The sequence below is a fragment of the Rhamphochromis longiceps genome, linkage group LG5 (assembly GCF_057381845.1).
Source record: "Rhamphochromis longiceps isolate RC_006_pf linkage group LG5, R_longiceps_female_GT1.1, whole genome shotgun sequence".
Lineage (NCBI taxonomy): Eukaryota > Metazoa > Chordata > Actinopteri > Cichliformes > Cichlidae > Rhamphochromis > Rhamphochromis longiceps.
The window spans coordinates 38,323,531-38,345,386 of record NC_140561.1 but is presented as its reverse complement, the minus strand read 5'-3'; the positions used below and the strand labels follow the sequence as shown (position 1 = coordinate 38,345,386).

Here is a 21,856-nt window from a genome sequence, read left to right as displayed (position 1 = left end):
AAATAAACACAGTGCTGTTTTCAGTAAGAGTTGGAATAAACATTTGAGCCCTTAAACTCTTCAGGAAAATGATTACTGAGAGGATACAGCAGGAGAAGTGATCCTCTGGGCTGTTTTAAAATAAATGTCCACACAATCAGACTTGTTGTTTCTGTAACTAGAGATGTTGCCCCCTGCTGGTGATGAGAAAGATCAGGTTTAAGCACTTCTACATTGCAATGGGCACTGAGTATTTTAATAGAAGATATTCATAATGTAAGAAGTTCATAAAGAGTTTAAATCTACTTCCTGTTTTTTAAATAAAGTTTGCAATAAGAAAGAGCCACGTCTGCAGCATCATTTTGCATCTACTTTTATCCTAAATCAATACCATTTTTTTATAATTACAAGCACTAGTATTTATATTTCACTACCAAGAAACCTATAAATCCCATAATGCATATTAAAAGGGCGATCGTGGCTCAAGAGTTGGCAGTTTGTCTTGTAATCAGAAGGTTGCCGGTTCGAGGGTCTTGAAAGGTGCTGTAAAAATGCAATCCATTATTATTATTATTATTATTATTATTATTATTATTATTAAAAGACATATGACGTTATTACATAAATCAATTAAATTAAACTATTTTTTTAATCACTCTTCTTTTCAATTCTATTTACATTTGTTTATTAAAACCCCATCTGGAAGTCTTTTTCAGTTACTCTGTGTACTCTGCTTACACATTACTCATCTGTCCTCTGTGTTGTGGATCAGGGAGAAGCCGGACCTACTGGTGCTCGTGGACCTGAGGGTGCTCAGGGACCTCGTGGAGAGTCTGGTACTCCTGGATCTTCTGGACCCTCTGGCGCTTCTGTAAGTGATGCTAGATCTCTTTATCTAAATCTGTCAGTTCATACCACTTTCTTTTTTTGTGAAAAGTGCAGCTCAGTTTCTTTATTACATGTTTTTCTCAGAAACTTGTCAGACTCTCTTTAGTGAGCAGAGAGAACTGTGCTGTGGAAAAGCAGCTTTTTGCTGTAGTTTAACATTGTTTGGACAGACTGTTGGTAGACCCACCCACACCATCCTGTCAGATGAGCCCCTGAACCCTTCCATCAACATCACCTGACATTTTAAATTAATAGGATTTGATTAAAGGCTATTTTTTTTGCAGGGTAATCCCGGTACTGATGGCATCCCTGGAGCGAAAGGATCTGCTGTAAGTTTAGCATTTTTACCTTTTCTGTATTTCAAAGTGCAACCTTCTCACTTAACGTTTTCATATTTAGACATGCAGGTAATTTTTTTCTTGCAACTTCAGAGTTACTTTACTGCATCTAATAATATTTGCATCCTATACAGAACATTTACAGTGATCTCTTATTGAATCTGACCGATTAAGCAGTGAATGATGTTGAGCTTTCTATTCCAGCTTTAAAAGCTGAGATGAAATACTTCTGATTCAGTGATCAGTCAGCTGACTGACTTCAGACCTCTCTCTGTCTCTTTTTTATAGGGTGCTCCTGGCATCGCTGGTGCTCCTGGTTTCCCTGGACCTCGTGGGCCTCCCGGGCCTCAGGGAGCCACTGGACCTCTTGGTCCAAAGGGAACATCTGTATGTACTGAGTGAATCATTCATAACAGACAGGATGCCCCCTTCATTGGAGTTATATTACTTTTAATCTATTTATATATCTGAATGTATTTGCAGTTTAATTGACCACTTGATGTTTGTTGTCCATTTCATATCCCAAATAATTAAAGCAGATCTTAAAAGCATAATAACTCATGCATTGTTTCTCTCTCTGTCTCTCTGTTTAGGGAGACCCAGGTATCCCAGGGTTCAAGGGAGAGGCTGGACCCAAAGGAGAAATTGTGAGTTTTGTTTCCTTCGACTTGTGTCTGTATACCCTGATCGGTTCATCAGCAAAACAGAATTCATTGATACAGTACAAACACTTCAGACTATGTCATCTGACAGACCTAGTACACATTTCCACATAGTTTAGGAACGCAAACCTAACAAAACGTATTACTTTAATATGTAAAAGTACAACATATTTTTTTCCAGTTTTGTACTAACCTTGTCTGTTATTCATCAGGGACCACCTGGTCTTCAGGGACCAAATGGCCCACTAGGAGAAGAAGGCAAGAGAGGGCCCAGAGGTGAGCCTGGTTCTGCTGGACCACTGGGACCCCCTGGAGAGAGAGTAAGTGCACAGCATGCTTTCTTTTTCCAGTTCTTTAAAACATGCTGCTCGGGAACTCTTGGGAAAGTAATATTAAATATATCACAGAATATCACAGTGTCAGGGTTTTCCTACACCTAACTTACTGTTATTGCTTACTCTGTGATGGATGGGTGTGTATTCGTTGGGTAAAACTTTGCAGCCCATTTAAGGCCCACTGTGAGATTGGGATATTGCTGTTTAAATAAAGATTAAATCTAATTTTGTGTTTTCCATTTAGGGAGCTCCCGGTAACCGTGGTTTCCCTGGTCAAGATGGTCTGGCTGGTCCAAAGGTAAGCTTCATGATGGTTTCACTGACACTCCAGAGAAGAGTTTTTGTTTGTGAAAAGGAAGTGAAGCGCTCCAAACAGCCAAAATGAGCTGAGTAGAGCATGTTTTAGGCATCTGGTCAGTAGTTGCAGGTGTAAAACTGTATGTGTGAATAAATGTGTGTGAATACATTCAGTTATATGTGATACACAGACATTTAATTTAAACTTTTCCAAAAGACATAAAAAAGATGTTTGTGTCATGACGTTATTGTTGTTATTATTATTATTATTATTATTATTATTATTATTATTATTATTATTATTATTATCATTATTATTTTAGTGTAGGTAGTGTAGAGAATTTTGACATGCAGCATGGAGGGAGTAATATTTACTTCACTGAGCGATAAAAGCATTTCCAGTCTGATGGTGATGATATAAGCTTGTTAATAATTGGCGAACTTACGCTTCAGAAGACCAATTAAGCAAAAATAGTTCAGCATACTTTGAAATAATAGTACTTCAAACGTAGACTAGAAGCCATCAGAAAACCTTGAAAACTGTGTAACTGAGATATTCATATCTATATTTTACTTTCTTGGTTGTGAAAGCTGAAACTGCTGAAACTGTTGTAAAAGTTCTAAAGAACAGGATTATTTCTCAGTTTAGCTGTTTGTTTTTCATGAATGTATAAATCCTTTAAAATTCCAAAATATATTTTTGTCAGAAAAGATAAATAATCTGCACATATTTGACTACACTGTAAAAGGTAAAACACGATGTATATGAAAAAAGCAGCTGACCTGATTTCCACAAAGCATTTTATTGAGCGTAAATTGACTCTGGTCTCCGTGATGACTTCTCTGAGAAATCATTTTTCCCCTCATTAACTCATAACATTTTTTAAATCAAGTTAAATTGCACAAATCAGCTGGCAGATTTTAAAACGATGCGCTTAATGAGGCACGTCTTTGGGGTTCACTCTGAATTCACAAATTATTGAAGGTCATAATAAAAATGTTATTTTCCTTGAAGAGTAAAAAAAAAAGTGCCATTTGTCAGCACACTTGTTTCCCTTTGACTTCATCCTGCACACTTTAGGAGGCAGCAGCGATGCACGCAGCCTCCCACAAGATGGCAGCATAGCTCACAAACCCATCACGCACACTGACCTACATGTCCCAAATCACCAAAGCCAACATCTCATTACAGTTTTTCTCAGTCGCTTTGGTGCGTTTCTCAGAACACCATTAACATTTGCACAGCAGTTAGTGCATTTCCCAAAACAATTAGTGCAAACTGCAAAACCTAGTGGATAGCCTGCAAAAGCACGTCACATGCACAGAATTGATTATCCACACCTCAAAAGCAAGTATCCATGTCAATGAAACTGTCAGTGCCATCAAAATGAAAAGTCTTGACACCATCTTTATGAACAAGATAGTCAAATGGCATTGTCATGTTTCCACTATGACAGTTTATAATTTCAGTGTTTCCCATTGCAAAAACAATTGGTGACACCTGAAAATGCTGACGACAGCACTATGGCCTACCTGTACAGCCATCTGAAATGTGCAGTAAAGTCACTGTAGATGTTATGGGAGTCTTGGGAGTAACTGAGACACTGAATACGTACGTTTCACATTTCCATTGTGTAGAAGTGTTTGTAATCCTACAGAATTGTGCAAAAGAAAAATATGCTACAGTCACTTGTGCACTGTAGAATACATGTAAACATAAAATCACCCATTTGGTAGAGCTGTGCACTAATGTGAACAATAAACAGCACATGTAACAGTACAGTAAATCATTCTGGCACATCCAGACGTTCCTGTCTGTCTGGCCACATATTTTCATCTACATCACAACAGATGTTATCCCTTGCAATGCAGCGAGGAAAGTATCTCCTGGAGTGGCAAATCCATCCTCTGCAGGACCCTGCTGTGATGTCGTCACATGCTGCATCCATGGCTGCTAGCAGGGCCATTTGCTCATGTGGATTTCATTTTTCTTGAGTACTCTGTCAATTGTTGAAATTGAAACAGATTCAATATTGCCAAATACCGTGTAATTCTCTATGACAGCGCTTTGTATGTCTCTCAGCTTTATTGCATTGTTTGCAATGACCATTGCACAAATGGCTTCTTCTTGCTGTGGGGTAAAAAGGGGCCCTCTTCCGCCTCCGCGAGGTTGTCTTACAATCCTATGTGGTGCAGAGTGAACTTTTTGTGAAATTGCAAATACAGTACAGTAACATGTGATGTGTCTGAGATGGCACAGTACAGTACAGTGTATTACTGTTTGCATACCTGTTTTTCCTACGGAATGTTTGAATGATTGAACTGACAGTAGTTCTTCCAATATTGGGTTGCACCCTTCGACCAGCCTCCTCCATGGTGAGGCCGTGATTGACAACATGGTCCACAATTGTAGCCCTTATTTCATTAGGAATCCGCCTATATCTGCCTCTTCTCCCTCTTCCCCTTCCTCCCCGCATCCTCACCCCTCTTCCACGGTGCTGACCTTCCATTTTGTGTCACAGAAGTGTAGAAATGGTACACACTAGCCCCTGCGCAGTTTATATATGCTTGCCAATTGGGGATTCACAGGATTCATCCATAATTGACAGTGAACAAGTTGTTTGTCATTGGTTACAACTAAACTTTCACACGCCTCCTCATGAGTGACAGCTGTAATTCACCCGAGATCAATTGTTCAATTTCGGAGACATTTCCAGGAAAAATGATACAGAAAGGTATAGGATTTGCTTGACAGATGGCCAATATTTGGCATGTGATAACTAGTTCAACAATTTTGTGTGTGATGACTCAAGCAATGGATGTATGACTATTAGTTTTATTGGGAATGACTATTCAGCATCCATAGGTATGATTACTTTTGACTGACATGACATAAGCAAATGGAAATGTCAGAAAGCAGCAGGGAAATGTATGGAAGCAACTGATTCATGTCCAAAATCATTTGCAGTTTGTTCAGAGAGAGGAGAAATTGCTACTATGATGTGCACAAATGACTGAGTGTTGTGGAGGTTGAACTAATAGTTATGAGAATTTCAATTCTGATCTGAGAAACGCACCAAAGCGACTGAGAAAAACTGTAAATATTATCTTTCCACGGACAGTTTCATTTATATCACAATTAATCTGTCTGAATTTAATCTTCTCATCTCCTGCAGGTCAATGAAATTTGTTCATCCTACTAAAAGAGAAACACATCTCCACTGAACTTTGAGATGTTTCCCGTCCTCTGTGTTTGACTTTACACTCTTCCTCATAATACAGGGAGCCCCCGGTGAGCGTGGACCCTCAGGAGCCAGCGGTCCCAAAGGTGCCAGCGGTGACCCCGGCCGCCCTGGAGAGCCCGGTCTGCCCGGTGCCAGAGTAAGTGCTTCCTCTACAGCGCGTTATTACGCATAGATGCTGGTGATCTGCAGAAATGTGCTTTAAATTTCCACAAATCTCAAAAGTGTTCAGAAGAACATGTTTATAGATAGATAGATAGATAGATAGATAGATAGATAGATAGATAGATAGATAGATAGATAGATAGATAGATAGATAGATAGATAGATAGATAGATAGATAGATAGATAGAGAAGTTGTACTTCCTCTTCCTCTCAAATATTTAATTTCAGCTGCAGCAGTAGATTGTTTATGTGCAGTCACCAAAATGAAATTAGAAAACAGAGTTAATGAAGCCTGTGAGCAATGTGCTCTCATTCATGTTTCCGTTCTTAGTCATTTCCATCAGCAGGTGCTGCTTCCTGCACAGGGGGCTAGTCAGAGGTGTAAAATCAGTCTCACATGGTGCCATATGTTCTGTAATCCCACCTTTCTTTAGCATATGTCTGCAAAGAGATGCCCGATGACTCATCCAGATTTAGCCAGTAATTCTCCTTCCTTTCTCTGACAGGGTCTGACTGGACGCCCCGGTGATGCTGGGCCTCAAGGCAAAGTTGGACCTTCTGTATGTTCATGTACACGTTTCTTGTTGTAACAGACATTAATTAGTCGTTGTTGTTTACTTGTAAATTAAGAGAAATAACTACACGCTGTGCATCCGCTTGCTGTATTAAAAGCTGTGTGTTATTTTTAATATCACATGTGAAACAACCAGGGAGAGACTTGTAATTTTACCGAATGTGCTCTGATCACATAATGACTCATGAGTGGTTTCATCAAATTGAATTGTGGGAAATTTATCCGCCCATTATCCGCCAGCCTTATACTGTAGCTTTCTTCCACGTTCTCGCTGAATTCAGGGGGCTGTGTTTTTTCTCTTTCACTTTGGGCTCCGTTTGCCACACAGTCTCCTGTTTTTAAGGATAACATTCAATCCTTATGTTTATACACTTTGTTAGTAGTGACGGTGGAGCCGTAAACTCTGTAAGCTGCACCACTCACTGAAGCCTCACTAATTAATTTAAACACCTAAAAAATAAATGGATTTGAAATAGTGCAACTCACATTTATTTGATATACAACATACATTTCTGCATAATGATTTCAGATTTGTAATATTATGATATTTGGCTAAATGTGCAACAAACAGCTAAATTTTTTGGTTGGATTACTAAATGAATGGATGTAACATTACTGAGGGATTATACACAGTGTGTCATAAATTTTGCTGTATATTAATTAGATTTTGTAGTCACATTTTTAATTTTGTTAGAGAAACATATGGCAGTTATTTACCGTTTGGCTTGACTTTACTCAGGGAGCGCCTGGTGAGGATGGTCGTCCAGGACCTCCTGGTCCACAGGGAGCCCGAGGACAGCCTGGAGTCATGGGATTCCCTGGACCAAAGGGAGCAACTGTAAGTAAAAAGAAAAAAAAGTACCTTCTATAAGGGAGTAATATTTTACAGTGTGTTGCAATGTGTTTTATTTGTCCTTTCTAAAACATAAATGCATGATTCAAAACTGCACAGTACCTGTTCAGCAACATGTGGAGTGCTGCTGAGTAATTTTATATAATTTGATGAGCATCATCACCTGTATCCACCTTTGTTCTCACAATAGGTGCAAAGGGATCAGCAGTAGCATTTTCACTAACCACTGGATTTTATTTCTGCTTTTCTAAGGGTGAACCTGGCAAGTCTGGTGAGAAAGGACTGGCTGGAGCTCCTGGTCTGAGAGTACGTTCATCGTGTTTCCATTTTATGTTTTGAAACTAACGCTCCTCAGATTGACTGCTGTGTTTTTATGAAGCATTAATTAATCACGTGCATAAAAACATAAACATGTTATGCTAAAGTAAAGTCTCTTTTTAGAGCCAAATATTTGTTATTGTCAGAAACTATAAACTTTTGATTAGCTTCATTTTTCAAGTACACAGTTTCACAGAGTCCAGCTTCAGCACGAGAAGCCTCAGTTATATATCTGTCAGATGTCTGCCCAGTTAAGAGCATCACCTTTGGCTTTAGTGCTGATATCTGTCAAACCTCCTCCTCCACCTCCCACCCCATCCTCCTCTGGCTCTCTCTTTCTTCGTCTCCCCAGGGTCTGCCCGGCAAAGATGGAGAAACTGGCTCAGCTGGACCCCCTGGCCCTGCTGTACGTATCTCTATCGCTCCCATGCCACTTTATATACCTTCAACATCGATATTATCTTATCCCTTTTCTACGTTTGCACTTAGAAGCAGTCTTTGTTATCTCCATTTCCCAGACTGCTTCTATCGTAGCTCTGTCTGGAAAAAAAAGTCTTTGACCAAATTGTCTGTACATCACGTCACACCATCACTGACTTACAGACTTTCAACTTCTTTTGAAGATTATGTTTCAGCAAACTAAACAAACCTTTTTGAACTAGAGAACATTTTGTATATGATAAATATTTTATTTTTATAATGTTTACTAAGAAGTGGAAGGTTTTGCAGAATTTTCCCACCATTTTAACTGTCAGCCAGACGTGAAATTGCACAATTTTAATGAATTGTAAAGTGACTGTAATCATGACTTTTAGGGTCCTGCTGGAGAAAGAGGAGAGCAAGGACAGCCTGGTCCCTCTGGCTTCCAGGTGAGTCTGCATACTTAACGCTTTGCTATAACACCTGTGAGCATATATGAGCAGTTGTATCACTACTTTTATATTGTGCAGTTATACATAGAAACTTCAGTTTATTGCTTTTCTTCTGCTGAGCAGTGCCAGAATTGGGAACCACTTATTTTTTCTATGATCACAGTTGTTTATGGTGCAACAGAGAAATATATGTATCATTCCATTAAAGTATATTTTAATGGAATGACACATATTTAACATGTATGTTAATTACATGAATTACGTGTTGTGAGCATTCAGGAAACATTTGCCCGGTAAGATTAGGTTATGTCTACTATTTAGCTAGAAAACTGCAGCTAAAGGGGCTCAAAAACTCTGAAACTGGGCACGTCTGTCACCGAGTCATATGTTGGGTATGAGTGTTGCAGAATGGCTCACACGTATGGTTTCACCTAGATGTGCCAAACTTGCTGGGCACATGTATCCTGTGCAGCAATTTTACTTAATCTTGCAAAATCTAAAGACATTTATAATCCAAAGTGTTCAAAACTGTGACTTGACATTAGGTCCTGCTGCAGCAGTGCAACAAATTTTAGTTATAGGTGACAATAAGGAAACTGTTGTTCTGCCAGCTCAAATGTTCCTTTTCAGTGTTTGATACTGGGCCACCTGCACGTTACAGCTACAGGAAACTGTTGTTTTGGAAATCAATACCACGAAGCTCCCGGCACACACTTCATGTGCTGATGTTAATGCCAGAGGAGTCTTAGATCTCTGCAGTCAGTGAGTCAGCAGAGCTGGTGACTTTTACACACGATGCTCTGCTGACTCTTCGCAAACCCGCTCTGTGACTTTACATGGTGAGCCACTAAAGCGAATTGTGGAATATCTACAGTGGCAGAAATTTCACGAACTGACTTGTTGCGAGTGGCAACCTGTTCGAGTACCATGCTGGAATATGATGAGCTCTGTAGAGCAGCCCATTCGTTCTTGTAAAAGCAGTCTGCTGGCCAGGTGCCTGATTTTATACACATGTGGCAACAGGACTGAAAACACCTGAATTCACAGATTAAGAGGCGTGGTCTCACACATTCCTCCATATGCTCCCTTATTCAGAAAGGATGGCTGCAGCAGGTGGCTCTGCATATTTAACAGGTTGGCAGATATGTTTCTTTACCAGATGACCTTTGTGATGCAGCCCCAGAGGAAGTTGTATCCCCTCACAGGATCAAACTGCGGCTCTTTCACTTGTACATGTCATTACTGAGTTCCAGTCATAGCGCCACCTTTTAGCAGCAGAGATCTTTTCCGAGCATATTAACAATTTCCCAAGCTCCTTATTGATGTTCTAACGATTTAGCTTATGAGTTTTCCCTGAACTGTGTTTCCATGGCAATGCAGTAAATTAAAATGTTTCAACATGAAAAAAAGAAGATGTTGTTATTCAGCCACAAATCACCTGATCTTTCCCAAGTTTCCGGTGACAGAGACACATACTGACAGGAAGATGGAGTCATACGTGACAGCCATAATTCAGTCCACAGGAAGTGATATGTAACTCCTGTCAGCACTGCAGGCCTGAAGACACGTTCATGCAACAATAACACCATCTGAAGCGTAGGGGGGTGCAGACTTGGATCTTCGCTGCATTCAGTGTTAATGCTTCTTCTCTCCTGCACACAGGGTCTTCCTGGCCCTTCTGGTCCACCTGGTGAGGGAGGAAAGCCTGGAGATCAGGTTTGTGCACTTTCATGATCAAATAAGACAAATAAGACAAAGATAAAAAAAGTATACAAAGATAGAGTATAAGATAGGAATTTATGTACTTACTCCAAGGTCATGATTCAGATTAATTACACAGGTAATTAAACAGTTTAAGCGCTGCTGCTTTTTTCCAACGTTATCAGTGACTGCAAAATTCTTAAGACTTAAGATGTCATCTACCAGATTTCTAAACTCTTAAAAATATATAATTACACTTAATATTTGCTTTTTGGCTTTAATTTAGTTTGGTTAGTGCTATGAGTATAAAGCATAACTAAGTATCTCAACAGCGATAGTCTTGCAGGTCTTTTAGCTTCTCTTTCTTTTCACCATTCAAGGGTGTTCCTGGAGAGGCTGGACTTGCTGGTGCCACTGGACCTAGAGTAAGTTCACGATCTTAACATAATTTCATTATACTGTAGGCTGCTGATTAACATACATGCCGCTGATTGTCACTGTGCTACTGTTCAGGGAGAACGTGGTTTTCCCGGCGAGAGAGGAGCCGCTGGCCCTCAGGGTCTGCAGGGACCCAGAGGTCTGCCTGGAACTCCTGGAACTGACGGACCCAAGGTGAGTCCAGCAGCCAATAACAAGCATGTTTTTTTAACTGATTAAATGTTGCTCCCTGAGGTTCACCCAACCCACTGCGAAACACAGTGAGATTTTCAATATTCTTATCACAGGCAGCAGAAACAGAGCAGTCTGAGCGTATAATTGAATAATAATTAGCTCGAGTGTTTGCGAGTTAAGCTGTGTGTACTCAGCATTTTAGCGTATATTTGGTGTTTTCAGCCTAAAATTAGAGAAAGCGGGCAGCATCATTCCTCACTCTGCTGCACTGAGCAGTCTAGTTAGTATGTGACAGTATATGACAATAAAACCTCTGCTCAGTTTTCCAGTTTTGAATCGCATTGCATTTTCTTTAAAAAAAGAAAAAAAAACGAATCAACTTAAGTGCCTATCAGGTCCCAGACTACAGGTCATAATCTAAACTGGTTCATTTATAGCTTTTATTTTATTCCAGTAAATATAAGATACTTTGTTGTCATTATACAAGAATGTACAACAGAATTACAGATACAAAGTATAAGGAGGATTAAAAAGAGAGCACAAACCTTCCTTTCCCTGGTAGAACATTTGGAAGTATTGCATGACGGGAGCCATGCTAGGTAAAAATGTACATGCTATCTAACCATCACCTAAAATCAATAAACCAAAGTTAAAATACACATTGTAAAATCTTGTCCATCCTGGTCACTCCCGATGAAAATTTAACATCTTCAGCTCAGCCTCCTGTCTTTTTGTCAGCACCACCATCTCCAAACCACACATCATACCCGTCTCACTACCATCTTTTAAACCTTCCCTTTCACTCTCTTTACGATCCTGCTGTCACAAATCACCCCAGACACTCGTCTTCATCCACTCCATCCTGCCTGCGCTCCCTGTGCAGGCTGTCAGCTGCTTTAGATAAATATAGTGTAGTAAAGACTGAGATGCAATGCAGTTCATTTTGTTAAACTTAAATTATGTACAGTTCATTCAGATTCATATTTTTCCTCACAGAGAAACATAATCCATTCCAAAGATATATAGCACAATATCTAAACATTTTTTAATCCCTGTGTTTGGACATTCAGAGTTCGATAACAAAGTCATGTCTGCAGACACCGTAACCGTGAGGGACATGCTTACAGTGTCTGCGGGGGGGAAATCAAAAGACTCAAAAATCTGATGGAGTGGTTTTGTTGCAAAATAATAGATGAGGGTTAAATATTTAACGATGTTATTCTGCAGAAGTCATTAAACACCATCGTTTGCTCACGTGTGTGCTTCAGGATATCGACTGAACCTCACACCGACTGTAACTGAGGTCTCTACGGTGTGGCTGGACTGAAGCAGAGCATTTTTCTTTCTTTTGTTGAGACAGAACAGCTTTTTCCTTCATGATCTAATGTTTGCATTTGTCTTTTTAATAACACATGTGCCTGATAAATGTTGGTGTAAGGTTGCTCCTGTGCAGGTTGTACTGTTGAGCTAATGCTAAATCAACAGAGTTACATTTGGCCACCAGGTTTCTAACCTTAATAAGCTTTTTCTTTGCTTCCAAAGCTAAACTTTCAGTGTTTCCTAGACTGAGTAAAAGCCTATTTTCCCCTAGAGGCTAAAAAATTCTAATTCCTGAGACAATTTAAGTTCAGCATCCTTAGGTTTTTTTTTACTGACTAAAATAGTAGATCTCTGATGTAATTCAAAGAGTGGAAAACAGAAGAAAACATATTTTTAATAAGCTCTCCTTTACTTTTAAACTTTCTTCCTTTGGGTTCTTGTGAATAATTGCTTTGTAGATAGCAAGCACACAGTTTTGTCAAAAGTTGAGGATTAGTGGTTGAAGAGCCATCAGTAACTAGAATTGAGCGTCAGTCAGCAGTTCAGGTCTGGACGTTTGCTTTATTTCTGTTTTCTGCATTCATGTTATTTCATAAATTTATAATACTTTAAAACAAAATAAAATATTTCCTACATTCACTGCAGCTGATGGCTCAGTGTGTCTCCAGTCAGGCTATACACTCACTTGCCATCTGTCAGCAATTTCCAGCCACTGCAGTGATTTGTCACAATGGCACTGTGAGCAGAGGAAGAGCTCAGAGAGGCTGCAATTCCCACTTTGGGATTGTTATCTGGTCATATTTTAATCCCAGTTCATAGGTTTTCATCCCCAGACATAAGTGGTTAGAGGATGAGGATTATAGACTGTGAGTGTGATGGTGGTGACGATGAAGAAGGGATGAACCAACACTCTGTAGAAAAGCAAGTCTCTGAAAACGATTTGTTTTATAAGAGGGATCGTTTGTCGGCCTCTTTGAGTTAGAGTATTATTCTATAGTATTCACAGCCAGTGTTGTGCTTGTGTTAGCCCTGTGGTCATGGCTTAATGATAGGCAGAAGAAATGCTGCGTGTGTCTGATTTATAGGCTGCACGATAAAGCACCGCAGCACAGCTGAAGTTTTGACTCAGAGTGAGCCTATAGGAGTACTTTTTAAAAAAACAATCAAAGTCTGCATTTGCTTTCAATTGTTTCAGCTTTGATGTGTGAAATAGAGATTCGTGCCTTTATGATAAAACGCCCTTTGTCCTTTTAATAACAGAATTAAAGGTAAACCCACCATCACAGCAAAACACCTGAAATTAAGATGTCTTTATGTTTAAATTAAAAGTGACCGACTCATTAGAGAGTTAGGCTTTTTTTTAACATTCTTCTGTAGCAAGAAGAAAAAGAAGTTGGCAGGATTATTTTCTCTTTTATTCTCTCAGTCATCTGTTAACCTTGAAGACAACAGGCAGGGACAAAGATGAGCATCGGCCTCTTTTGTTGAATGAGCAGATGTTCTCTCACTCTGAGACGGCACCGTGTTTGTGTTTCTGACTCATATTGTGGGTTATTAAACAAAGCCCAAGCAGAATCTGTCTGAAATGTGACAGAACATCATCACAAGCCTTTTTGCAAGTCTTTTTTAAAGACCTTGACTGAATCAGGAGGTATAAAACATCTTTGTGCATGTGTAGCAGGTGCTTAGAGAAAGTAAACAGTTGAAATGTCTCCTGTCTTTGAACCCAAACCTGTCATCTCATTATATTTTTGATTAATAATAGGGAGCGATTGGACCTGCAGGTACTGCAGGGGCTCAGGGACCCCCTGGCCTGCAGGGTATGCCTGGAGAGAGAGGAGGTGCTGGTATTCCCGGACCCAAAGGAGACAGAGTAAGCCATGATGGGAAACAAGTGTTAGCAAACTGAATGCATAAACACTCAATTTGTGGAATTTTCCCTACTTGAGTATAAATTTATGCATATTTTCTTGTCACACGACAGACTTTAATTCAGTTCTTTATCCCCACAGGGAGACCTTGGAGAGAAAGGACCCGAAGGTGCTCCAGGCAAAGATGGTGCCAGAGTGAGTGACTGTCATTCATTTGGGTTTTCGTGAATGACAGTAGCTTCTGCTGAATACAGATAGAACGACTTTCATTTATTTCCTGGAAATAAAATGTTGCATACATATCTATCTGCACATGTGAATCTCTTATTTACAGCATATTATACTTTAAATGTAATCTGAAATCTAAAATATTCATTCTTTTGTTCTTTAGAATAAAAGTGTTTTGTTATTCCCGCTGCTCATTTTAAAGCAAAGTGTGAAGTCTCTGTTCTCACACTACAAACCTCTCCAAGTCTTTATACTAACTATACTTTTTTGTTTCATGTTTCAGGGTCTCACTGGTCCCATTGGTCCCCCTGGTCCTGCTGGTCCCAATGGTGAGAAGGTGAGGCGTTTTTACTTTTATTTTATTTGATCTAAATGATGTAATGTCTTGTTCTGCACAAGTCTTTATTTAAGTAGGTTTCTATAATGTAAAGTTAACCTTCTGTATGATGTTGCTGATGTTCTTCCTGTATTTTCTCGCAGGGTGAATCTGGTCCTGCTGGTCCTTCTGGAGCTCCTGGTGTCCGCGGTGCTCCTGTGAGTGTCACAGTTTATTGTTTTAGTAAAGAAAACATATCAGATTAGGAATTTGGTGCATGCACAGTGACTAGGTCAAATCATCATATATTAGTATATTATATTAAGGCTTTTAGGCAGCATGCATGCTCTTATAAATCTCGTTCACCTGGTTTATGGTGTCACAGTTCAGCACCTCAGCCTGAATTATCATCATCTTTCTTTATTCTTATATTTATACTTAAGCTTTTCAGTTTTCCTTTAGAGCCAGGCATTTTGAAGTATTGGAGCAACTATTTTTAAAACATTGGTCTCAACAGATCCGCCATTTCTCTCAGTTGGCCTAACACCTGAGTTTTTAATGCCTCTGTGTCTTCATCTTTCAGGGTGACAGGGGTGAGACTGGACCTCCTGGACCTGCTGGCTTTGCTGGACCCCCAGTAAGTAGAAAGCCATCACCATGAACTAATCTTACTGCAGACTCCTGAGTGATTTATGTTTCGACTTGTTAGCAAAGTAATAGAAGTATAATTTTACTTTAAAGTGGTTCAACTTGCTTATTTAACTGCAAGTAAAAAAATAACTGCATCTACATGGCGGGGCTTTTCTACCGCTCATATCTAGAAACACTTGGACGTCTAACTGCCTTTACGTCAGTTTTAGGCCTCGGTGAATTATTATTTTCTTTATCTTGACACATGTCTTGTTTCCTCGGTGTAATATCTGTGGAGGGAAATTAGTGTCTTTTTGTCAAACATCCATTTAGTTATTGCCAAAGACTCACGATGGACATAAAATAGATGTTTTTTAATAAGCTGCATCCCTCCAAATGGATTTCATCAATATATTTGTGGCAGCACAATTTATCTCTAAACAGGTTGTTTTTTCTCTACCTTACACAATGATTAATTATTGATTTTCTGTCAGGATGAATAACATTACAAGGTATCTAAATGCTATTTGTTTCAGAGCACACCGACTATCACAGTACATTAGGAGCTGCAATTAAAAGTTTTGAAATTGTTGTGTAATTATATCTCATGTCCTACCCCAGCTCTGTATTTGTATTCTTGGACTCTCCTAGAGCAGCTGTTATTTTATCCTTTCTCAATGCAGCTCAAGTTCAGTTGATCTTCTAAAACAGCGGTCCCCAACCCCCGGGCCACGGACCGGTACTGGTCCGTGAGTTGTTTGGTACCGGGTCGTGAGAGTTCAGGCTCGCATGTGAAATGTATGGTTTTCAGGGTTTTTATCGGTTTTAAGTGTTATTTTTTTGTATGTATCGTTAAAACCCTTGTGTTGTCCTCGGGATTCCCATATACTTGTTTGCCATTCACCCAGGGACCATTTTTGACCCGAGGACAACATTACCTCGGTTTATCTGGGTCTTTTCACGTGTATTATGAATAAATCTTCCTTTTTTTTGGTACCGGTACTGTTTTACTGTATTTATACGCAACACCTTAAAGGCTGGTCTGTGAAAATATTGTCGGACATAAACCGGTCCATGGCGCAAAAAAGGTTGGGGACCGCTGGTCTAAAGCCACAGCTCTCCTTCCTTTAAGCTAGCTTTCTTCTAATTGGCTGTCCCAGTAAGACAGAAGATTTGAAATGCAGGTGGGGCTTATGTAGTTCCACACAGAGCTACATGCCTACATGACCCACATCTTCAAAAGAGAAAAAAAGTGCATGAAATTGAGTATTTAGAGCAGATTAATGCCTGAGCTTTTGGGCATTACTATTCACTGACTGCATCATTTGAACCTTTGGTCATGTTTTAAACTGAGAGCTGTGAAAGAAAAAAAAAAATATATATATATATATATATATATATATAATAGGTCCACTTTAAAGTGTATGTAACACAGACGCTGTGGGCACAACGAGGCTAAATGCTGCACCAGTAGCACTTGTAGACGAGAGTCATAAACTCAATGGCCTGACTTGATTGGGATTTAAAAACAGATTTGCGCATAATTTGATGTACTTCATCATAAATGGGGTACTTAAGCAGTTTGGTATTGCAGCGACACAAAAGACAAGTGAAGATATGTCATCTTATCTTAGATCTTATATTTTTTAGTTAGATCTGTTAACCGATAATTTAACAAACCATTTAATATATGATAATGGATCCACACAGGTTACATGTTACATGCAGTGTTAGCAGGTAAACAGAACTCCATGTGTAAAATGAGCCTTTAAACAATTCTTTTAGGTAATTGTGAAAGACCTTTGAAAGTATTTGATTATTAAGACATTGTTAGGTGTGGCTGTGTGCAGGCAGGAATAGGACCCAAGGTGCAGACTCCGGAGACAGATGTGAACTCAAAACAACTTTAATGTTAAACTCAAATATAACATAACTGGAAAAAAAAATCAAAATAAACTTACACCAGGAGGAATGACAGAACACACAGCTAGGAAAACAGTAGATCGCGACACGGACACAGAGAAACACAGGGCTTAAATACACATAGGGAGCAATCAGGGAATGGGTAACAGGAGGGAAACACAGCTGGGGCAAATCAGAACTGACGAGACCAAAGAAGCATAAACTGAACACACTGAGAAAAGACAGAGACCTTCAAAGTAAAACAGGAAACACATAACACAGACTGAACAAAGACACAGACTCACATGCAGGCACTACAAAGGGAACAGAGACGTGGGAACAGGGCAGACACAAACACTGACTGAACACGGGGATATAGGAACTTAAGATACACATAGACGCGAACTAGACAAGGGGATGCAGGTGTATTGATGTATATCAACAGCTGTTTCTGTCTTTTGCTTTCAGGGTGCTGACGGTCAGCCTGGAACCAAGGGAGAGCAGGGAGAACCTGGACAGAAGGGAGACGCTGGTGCTCCTGGACCCCAAGGACCATCTGGAGCCCCTGGACCCGCTGTAAGTGTCACTACATGTATTATTTCACTATAAATATGTTTTCTAAACCCAAAATAAGGTTGCACAAAAACACTGGATGTTTGTATCCCAGTTTTTCTTATTAATCAAAAGCTTTATATAACAGTACGACAGGCACTGAGTGACAGTTTTTCCTACAAGAAGAGAAACTGTTATGTATGCACAAATCAGCAAAACATTCATTTCTACCTCTCTTTTAAACATGCATGGTGGAGTTTACAAAGTGACAGCAACTGTTGGTGGTGATTGTGCTACATAAGGCAGAATAAGAAACTAGCTGACAGAAACGAGCTACTATAAAATACAACAAATGTCAGAGTGTAACACAGAATATGTTCATTTCAGGGTCCCACGGGTGTTTCTGGACCTAAAGGTGCTCGTGGTGCTCAGGGACCTCCTGTAAGTGATTTTTATCTATACCAAAGAGTCTCACTTTTAAATTATTTTACTCTTGTCTCATAATAACATGTGCAGGAAGCATTATTTTAGGATTTTATTTGTGACTCTGTCTAAATGCGCCCATCTCTGTTAGGGTGCCACTGGTTTCCCGGGGGCTGCCGGCCGAGTTGGACCCCCTGGCCCCAATGTAAGTTCAGCGTCCTGATGACTAAACCCTCCATCAAACTGACTCCATGTGCAGCTTTACACGTGTAGTGGTGATACCAAAACTAAGAGTATGATAAGAGCAAATGAAAAATTAAAGGAAAAGCAAAAATAAAGTGTTTTCTGTAAGCTGTTGATTATCGTGTGCTTCTGCTGAATATATTCCCTATTCAGCATTTTAAAGATGGTGGTGAATCTCCCCATAGTTCCAGAAACTCCTGTTGATGTTTAAATGGCTTTGAATAAATCTGCAAAAGCTATATTTTCAAAATCATCAACCATCTATTGACCTTTGATGGGGCATCCATGCCATCCTTTGAAAAGATCAATTCTGAATTGGTTTACTGGGTTCCCAAACCGAGCCAGAAAACATAAATCGTAATTATATTTGCTGGTGTATAACTGTAGTTGATATAATTTCAGAAAAATCTATTTTTGTCTGACTGTGGAGTTTATATAAAAAGATAAAGATAAAACTACATCTATCACAGGTATGGGAAAAAAAGAACAGCTGGTTTAATTTGTGTTTTATAAGCAAGAGAAACTGTTGTGAAACAGATACAGGGATGTGTTTTCTAATGCTGCCTGACTTCTTTGTGTCATAGGAAACCTTGTAATTTGCACCTATAAAGTGCTTACCTTTGCTGTTTCAACACCTCCACACTTCACCACGGTGTTTGCTTAGATTTTCATTTTCTGCAGACATGCTGCAAAGAAACATATTGTGAGAAAACAGGCTAACCCTGTAAGGGTTCTAATATACAGTCTATGTGTTATTTGAAGTCATATAGAGCTGTACATATCATCACTGGATAGTTAAAATAACAAAAAATACTCATATGTTTCAGTAATGATTCATATTTATGTGTCCTCCTCCTCACACTTGTCAGGGTAATCCTGGACCTCCTGGTCCTGCTGGTCCTTCCGGTAAAGATGGACCCAAAGGCGTGAGGGGAGATGGTGGACCTCCAGGCAGACAGGGTGATGCTGGGCTTCGTGGTCCCGCTGGAACTCCCGGAGAGAAGGGAGACGCTGGAGAGGATGGTCCACCTGTGAGTTTCTCATTCTACAATCAGATTCCATCATAAAACACTCAAGACACTGGCTGGCATCACCTGCAACTCCTTTTTACTTTGTAATACTTGAAACCTCTTCAGTGCACCATATTTAGGCGGTCGTTAGAGCTACTCTGGGGAGTAGAAAATGATCAGATGTGTTTGTTTTCTGCACGTCTGTCGGCGTTTGTGTGGCTCTGTCAGCCCAAAGAGCCAATTTTATCAGTAATGGAAACACCCTCCATTACTGCACAGAGCTGTCAGTGTCCATCACTGGCTGTAATAGCAGACCGAGACATCTGACAGCACAGGGTAGCACAGGCCAGTGACAGACTGATGACAGGAGCCCAGGCTTTTACTTTGCCTACCCCCAGAGCTGCCTGCACGCGCCCGTTACAAACACGTGACAAGTCAAGACAATGACATACCATACTATACATACCACAGACGATAGCTTACCCAAACATCAAGATAGCTGCTGTGCCAAGACTCCGTCCATCCTATAGATTACAGATTTTCAGCCTTGAACCATGTATCAGCACATCAAAGTCTTTGTCAGCTGAACTGGGTGCTCAGTTGTCACTTGGAGTGAGTTGTTTATAGTGGACATGTTTTCAGGGAGAGGACATGTGAAAGAGTGAGCTGTGGCGATGAGGAGAGGTGATGGAGAGACTGACACTGAAAAGTGCAACTGCAGCTGGGAATAAAATCCCATGTGTAGCAAATGACAGAAGAGATAAATCATAGGACACAAACACATCTTTGCTTTGCATTGTATTTGAACTGTATTGAGCGTTTGTCAGTAAACAAAAGTGATGCCTCAAAAAGTCATCACACATCACAAAACCTGCAAGAAATAGCGCCCTGCATAACCTCCGGGCTTTTTTCTTTTTTTTGCATGTCTGTATGTGTTAAATGAACTGTGCACACTCACCTGCCACTTAATTAGGAACAACTTGCTGCTGCTAGGTTAGACCCCCCCCCCTCCCTTTTGTTTACAAAAAGCCCAAATCAAAGCTGCTCTATTGTGGATGCCATCAGAGAATAGTGAATTTATTCTCATGTTCAAGACACCAGTTTGAGCTTTGTGACATGTTTCATCATCCTTCTGTTCACTGTGGTCATAAAGGGCCATAAAGACATGGTCAGCAACAATACACATGCAGGCTGTGGCATTTAAACAATGCTCAACTTTTATGCATGCATGTTTTTTATCCTGAACCTAGTTCTGAAGACACTCATTAGATAATGTCTTTCCAGCTTTCCGCTGACCAGTTAGGTGAGCCTGTGTGAATCGCAGCTTCAGTTTCCTGTTCTTAGCTGATGGGAACGGCACCCAGCGTGGTCTTCTGTTTCTCCATCAGCAGGCCTGAAATATACAAGGGTTATTACCCCTACTGCGCATTCAAGAGGAAAAGAGTTAAATCCCCTTTCTTCCCCATTCTGACTCTCAGTTTGAACTTCAGCAGATCTTCTTTACAATGTCTGCCTGCCTAAAGCCACTGATTTGCTGCCACATAATTGGATGATTAGATTTGCGCTAACAATCAGTGGAACAGGCGTGCCTTATAAAGTGGCTGGTGATTGATGGATCACTTTGAGTGTTTTATTAGCTGTTATCCACGAAAGGCTTCTCACTGTAACTTCACATTAAAAGGATAGAAATTAGAGCCCCATCAGTCCTCTTACTTAACTATCAATCATATATTTTTCTTTCTCTTAAACAATTCTTTGAAGACACCGTCACCTTTCTGTGTGACATCCTGTTATACCGGTGGCTAAAATTATTTAGTCCTAAACGCAGATATATTAGAGTCTATGGGACACCAGAATGAAAGGTGCTTGAACCTATTTATATTATATTACATTGTTTAGTTTGTAATTTTATATCCATGTATTCACTCGTTTTAGTATTTGTGCACTTTCTAGTTTGGGTGATTTTTTTTATTGATTAGGTTTAGATTTTCAGATTTGTTTTAACTAGAAGTTAAATTTATAAACTGTAAAATCTCTTGATTTTTCTCAGCTGATTTTCTTGGTTGTTGATACCTATATGATCAAAATTGTTTGTTGATAGTTGTTAAATGAATCCATAACCACCCAAAATAATAATAATAATAGTAAAAATCTATATAACCACCGCTCTGCCACTTTTCTCCTCTCAGGGCCCGCCTGGTCCTTCAGGTCCTCAGGGATTGGCTGGTCAGCGCGGTATTGTTGGTCTCCCTGGACAGCGTGGCGAGAGAGGTTTCCCCGGTCTGCCTGGACCTTCTGTAAGTAATATACCCACTCACCCACTCATAAAATTCAACTTGCAAATTGTCTGTCAGTTATTTAGTTTAATAAAACGACACATTATTTAGTCTATGTCAGAATAAATCCTAAAATATGATCCTCATAATTTCCAAGAGTCAAACATTACAAATTTAAAATGTTTGTTATCTATTTTGTAGAAATGTTATGTAGACATTTAATTCACAGTAATAGAGCTGAAATAAAAT

At 39.7% G+C, this 21,856-nt stretch overlaps 1 protein-coding gene across 2 annotated transcripts in view; it reads left to right on the top strand.

Moving 5' to 3' along the window:
- The window catches only part of col2a1b (collagen, type II, alpha 1b), a 48,311-nt gene that overhangs the window by 18,490 nt on the left and 7,965 nt on the right, over positions 1–21,856 (top strand). For both annotated transcript variants that reach the window (XM_085407577.1, XM_085407576.1), the window contains 25 exons: positions 752–850; positions 1,152–1,196; positions 1,494–1,592; positions 1,799–1,852; positions 2,080–2,187; positions 2,447–2,500; positions 5,782–5,880; positions 6,413–6,466; positions 7,220–7,318; positions 7,586–7,639; positions 8,004–8,057; positions 8,467–8,520; positions 10,186–10,239; positions 10,605–10,649; positions 10,738–10,836; positions 13,922–14,029; positions 14,169–14,222; positions 14,539–14,592; positions 14,736–14,789; positions 15,155–15,208; positions 17,572–17,679; positions 18,043–18,096; positions 18,230–18,283; positions 19,191–19,352; positions 21,521–21,628. In XM_085407577.1, the coding sequence (XP_085263703.1) occupies positions 752–850; positions 1,152–1,196; positions 1,494–1,592; positions 1,799–1,852; positions 2,080–2,187; positions 2,447–2,500; positions 5,782–5,880; positions 6,413–6,466; positions 7,220–7,318; positions 7,586–7,639; positions 8,004–8,057; positions 8,467–8,520; positions 10,186–10,239; positions 10,605–10,649; positions 10,738–10,836; positions 13,922–14,029; positions 14,169–14,222; positions 14,539–14,592; positions 14,736–14,789; positions 15,155–15,208; positions 17,572–17,679; positions 18,043–18,096; positions 18,230–18,283; positions 19,191–19,352; positions 21,521–21,628 (1,881 nt within the window). The remainder of the gene's footprint in view (positions 1–751; positions 851–1,151; positions 1,197–1,493; positions 1,593–1,798; positions 1,853–2,079; positions 2,188–2,446; positions 2,501–5,781; positions 5,881–6,412; positions 6,467–7,219; positions 7,319–7,585; positions 7,640–8,003; positions 8,058–8,466; positions 8,521–10,185; positions 10,240–10,604; positions 10,650–10,737; positions 10,837–13,921; positions 14,030–14,168; positions 14,223–14,538; positions 14,593–14,735; positions 14,790–15,154; positions 15,209–17,571; positions 17,680–18,042; positions 18,097–18,229; positions 18,284–19,190; positions 19,353–21,520; positions 21,629–21,856) is intronic.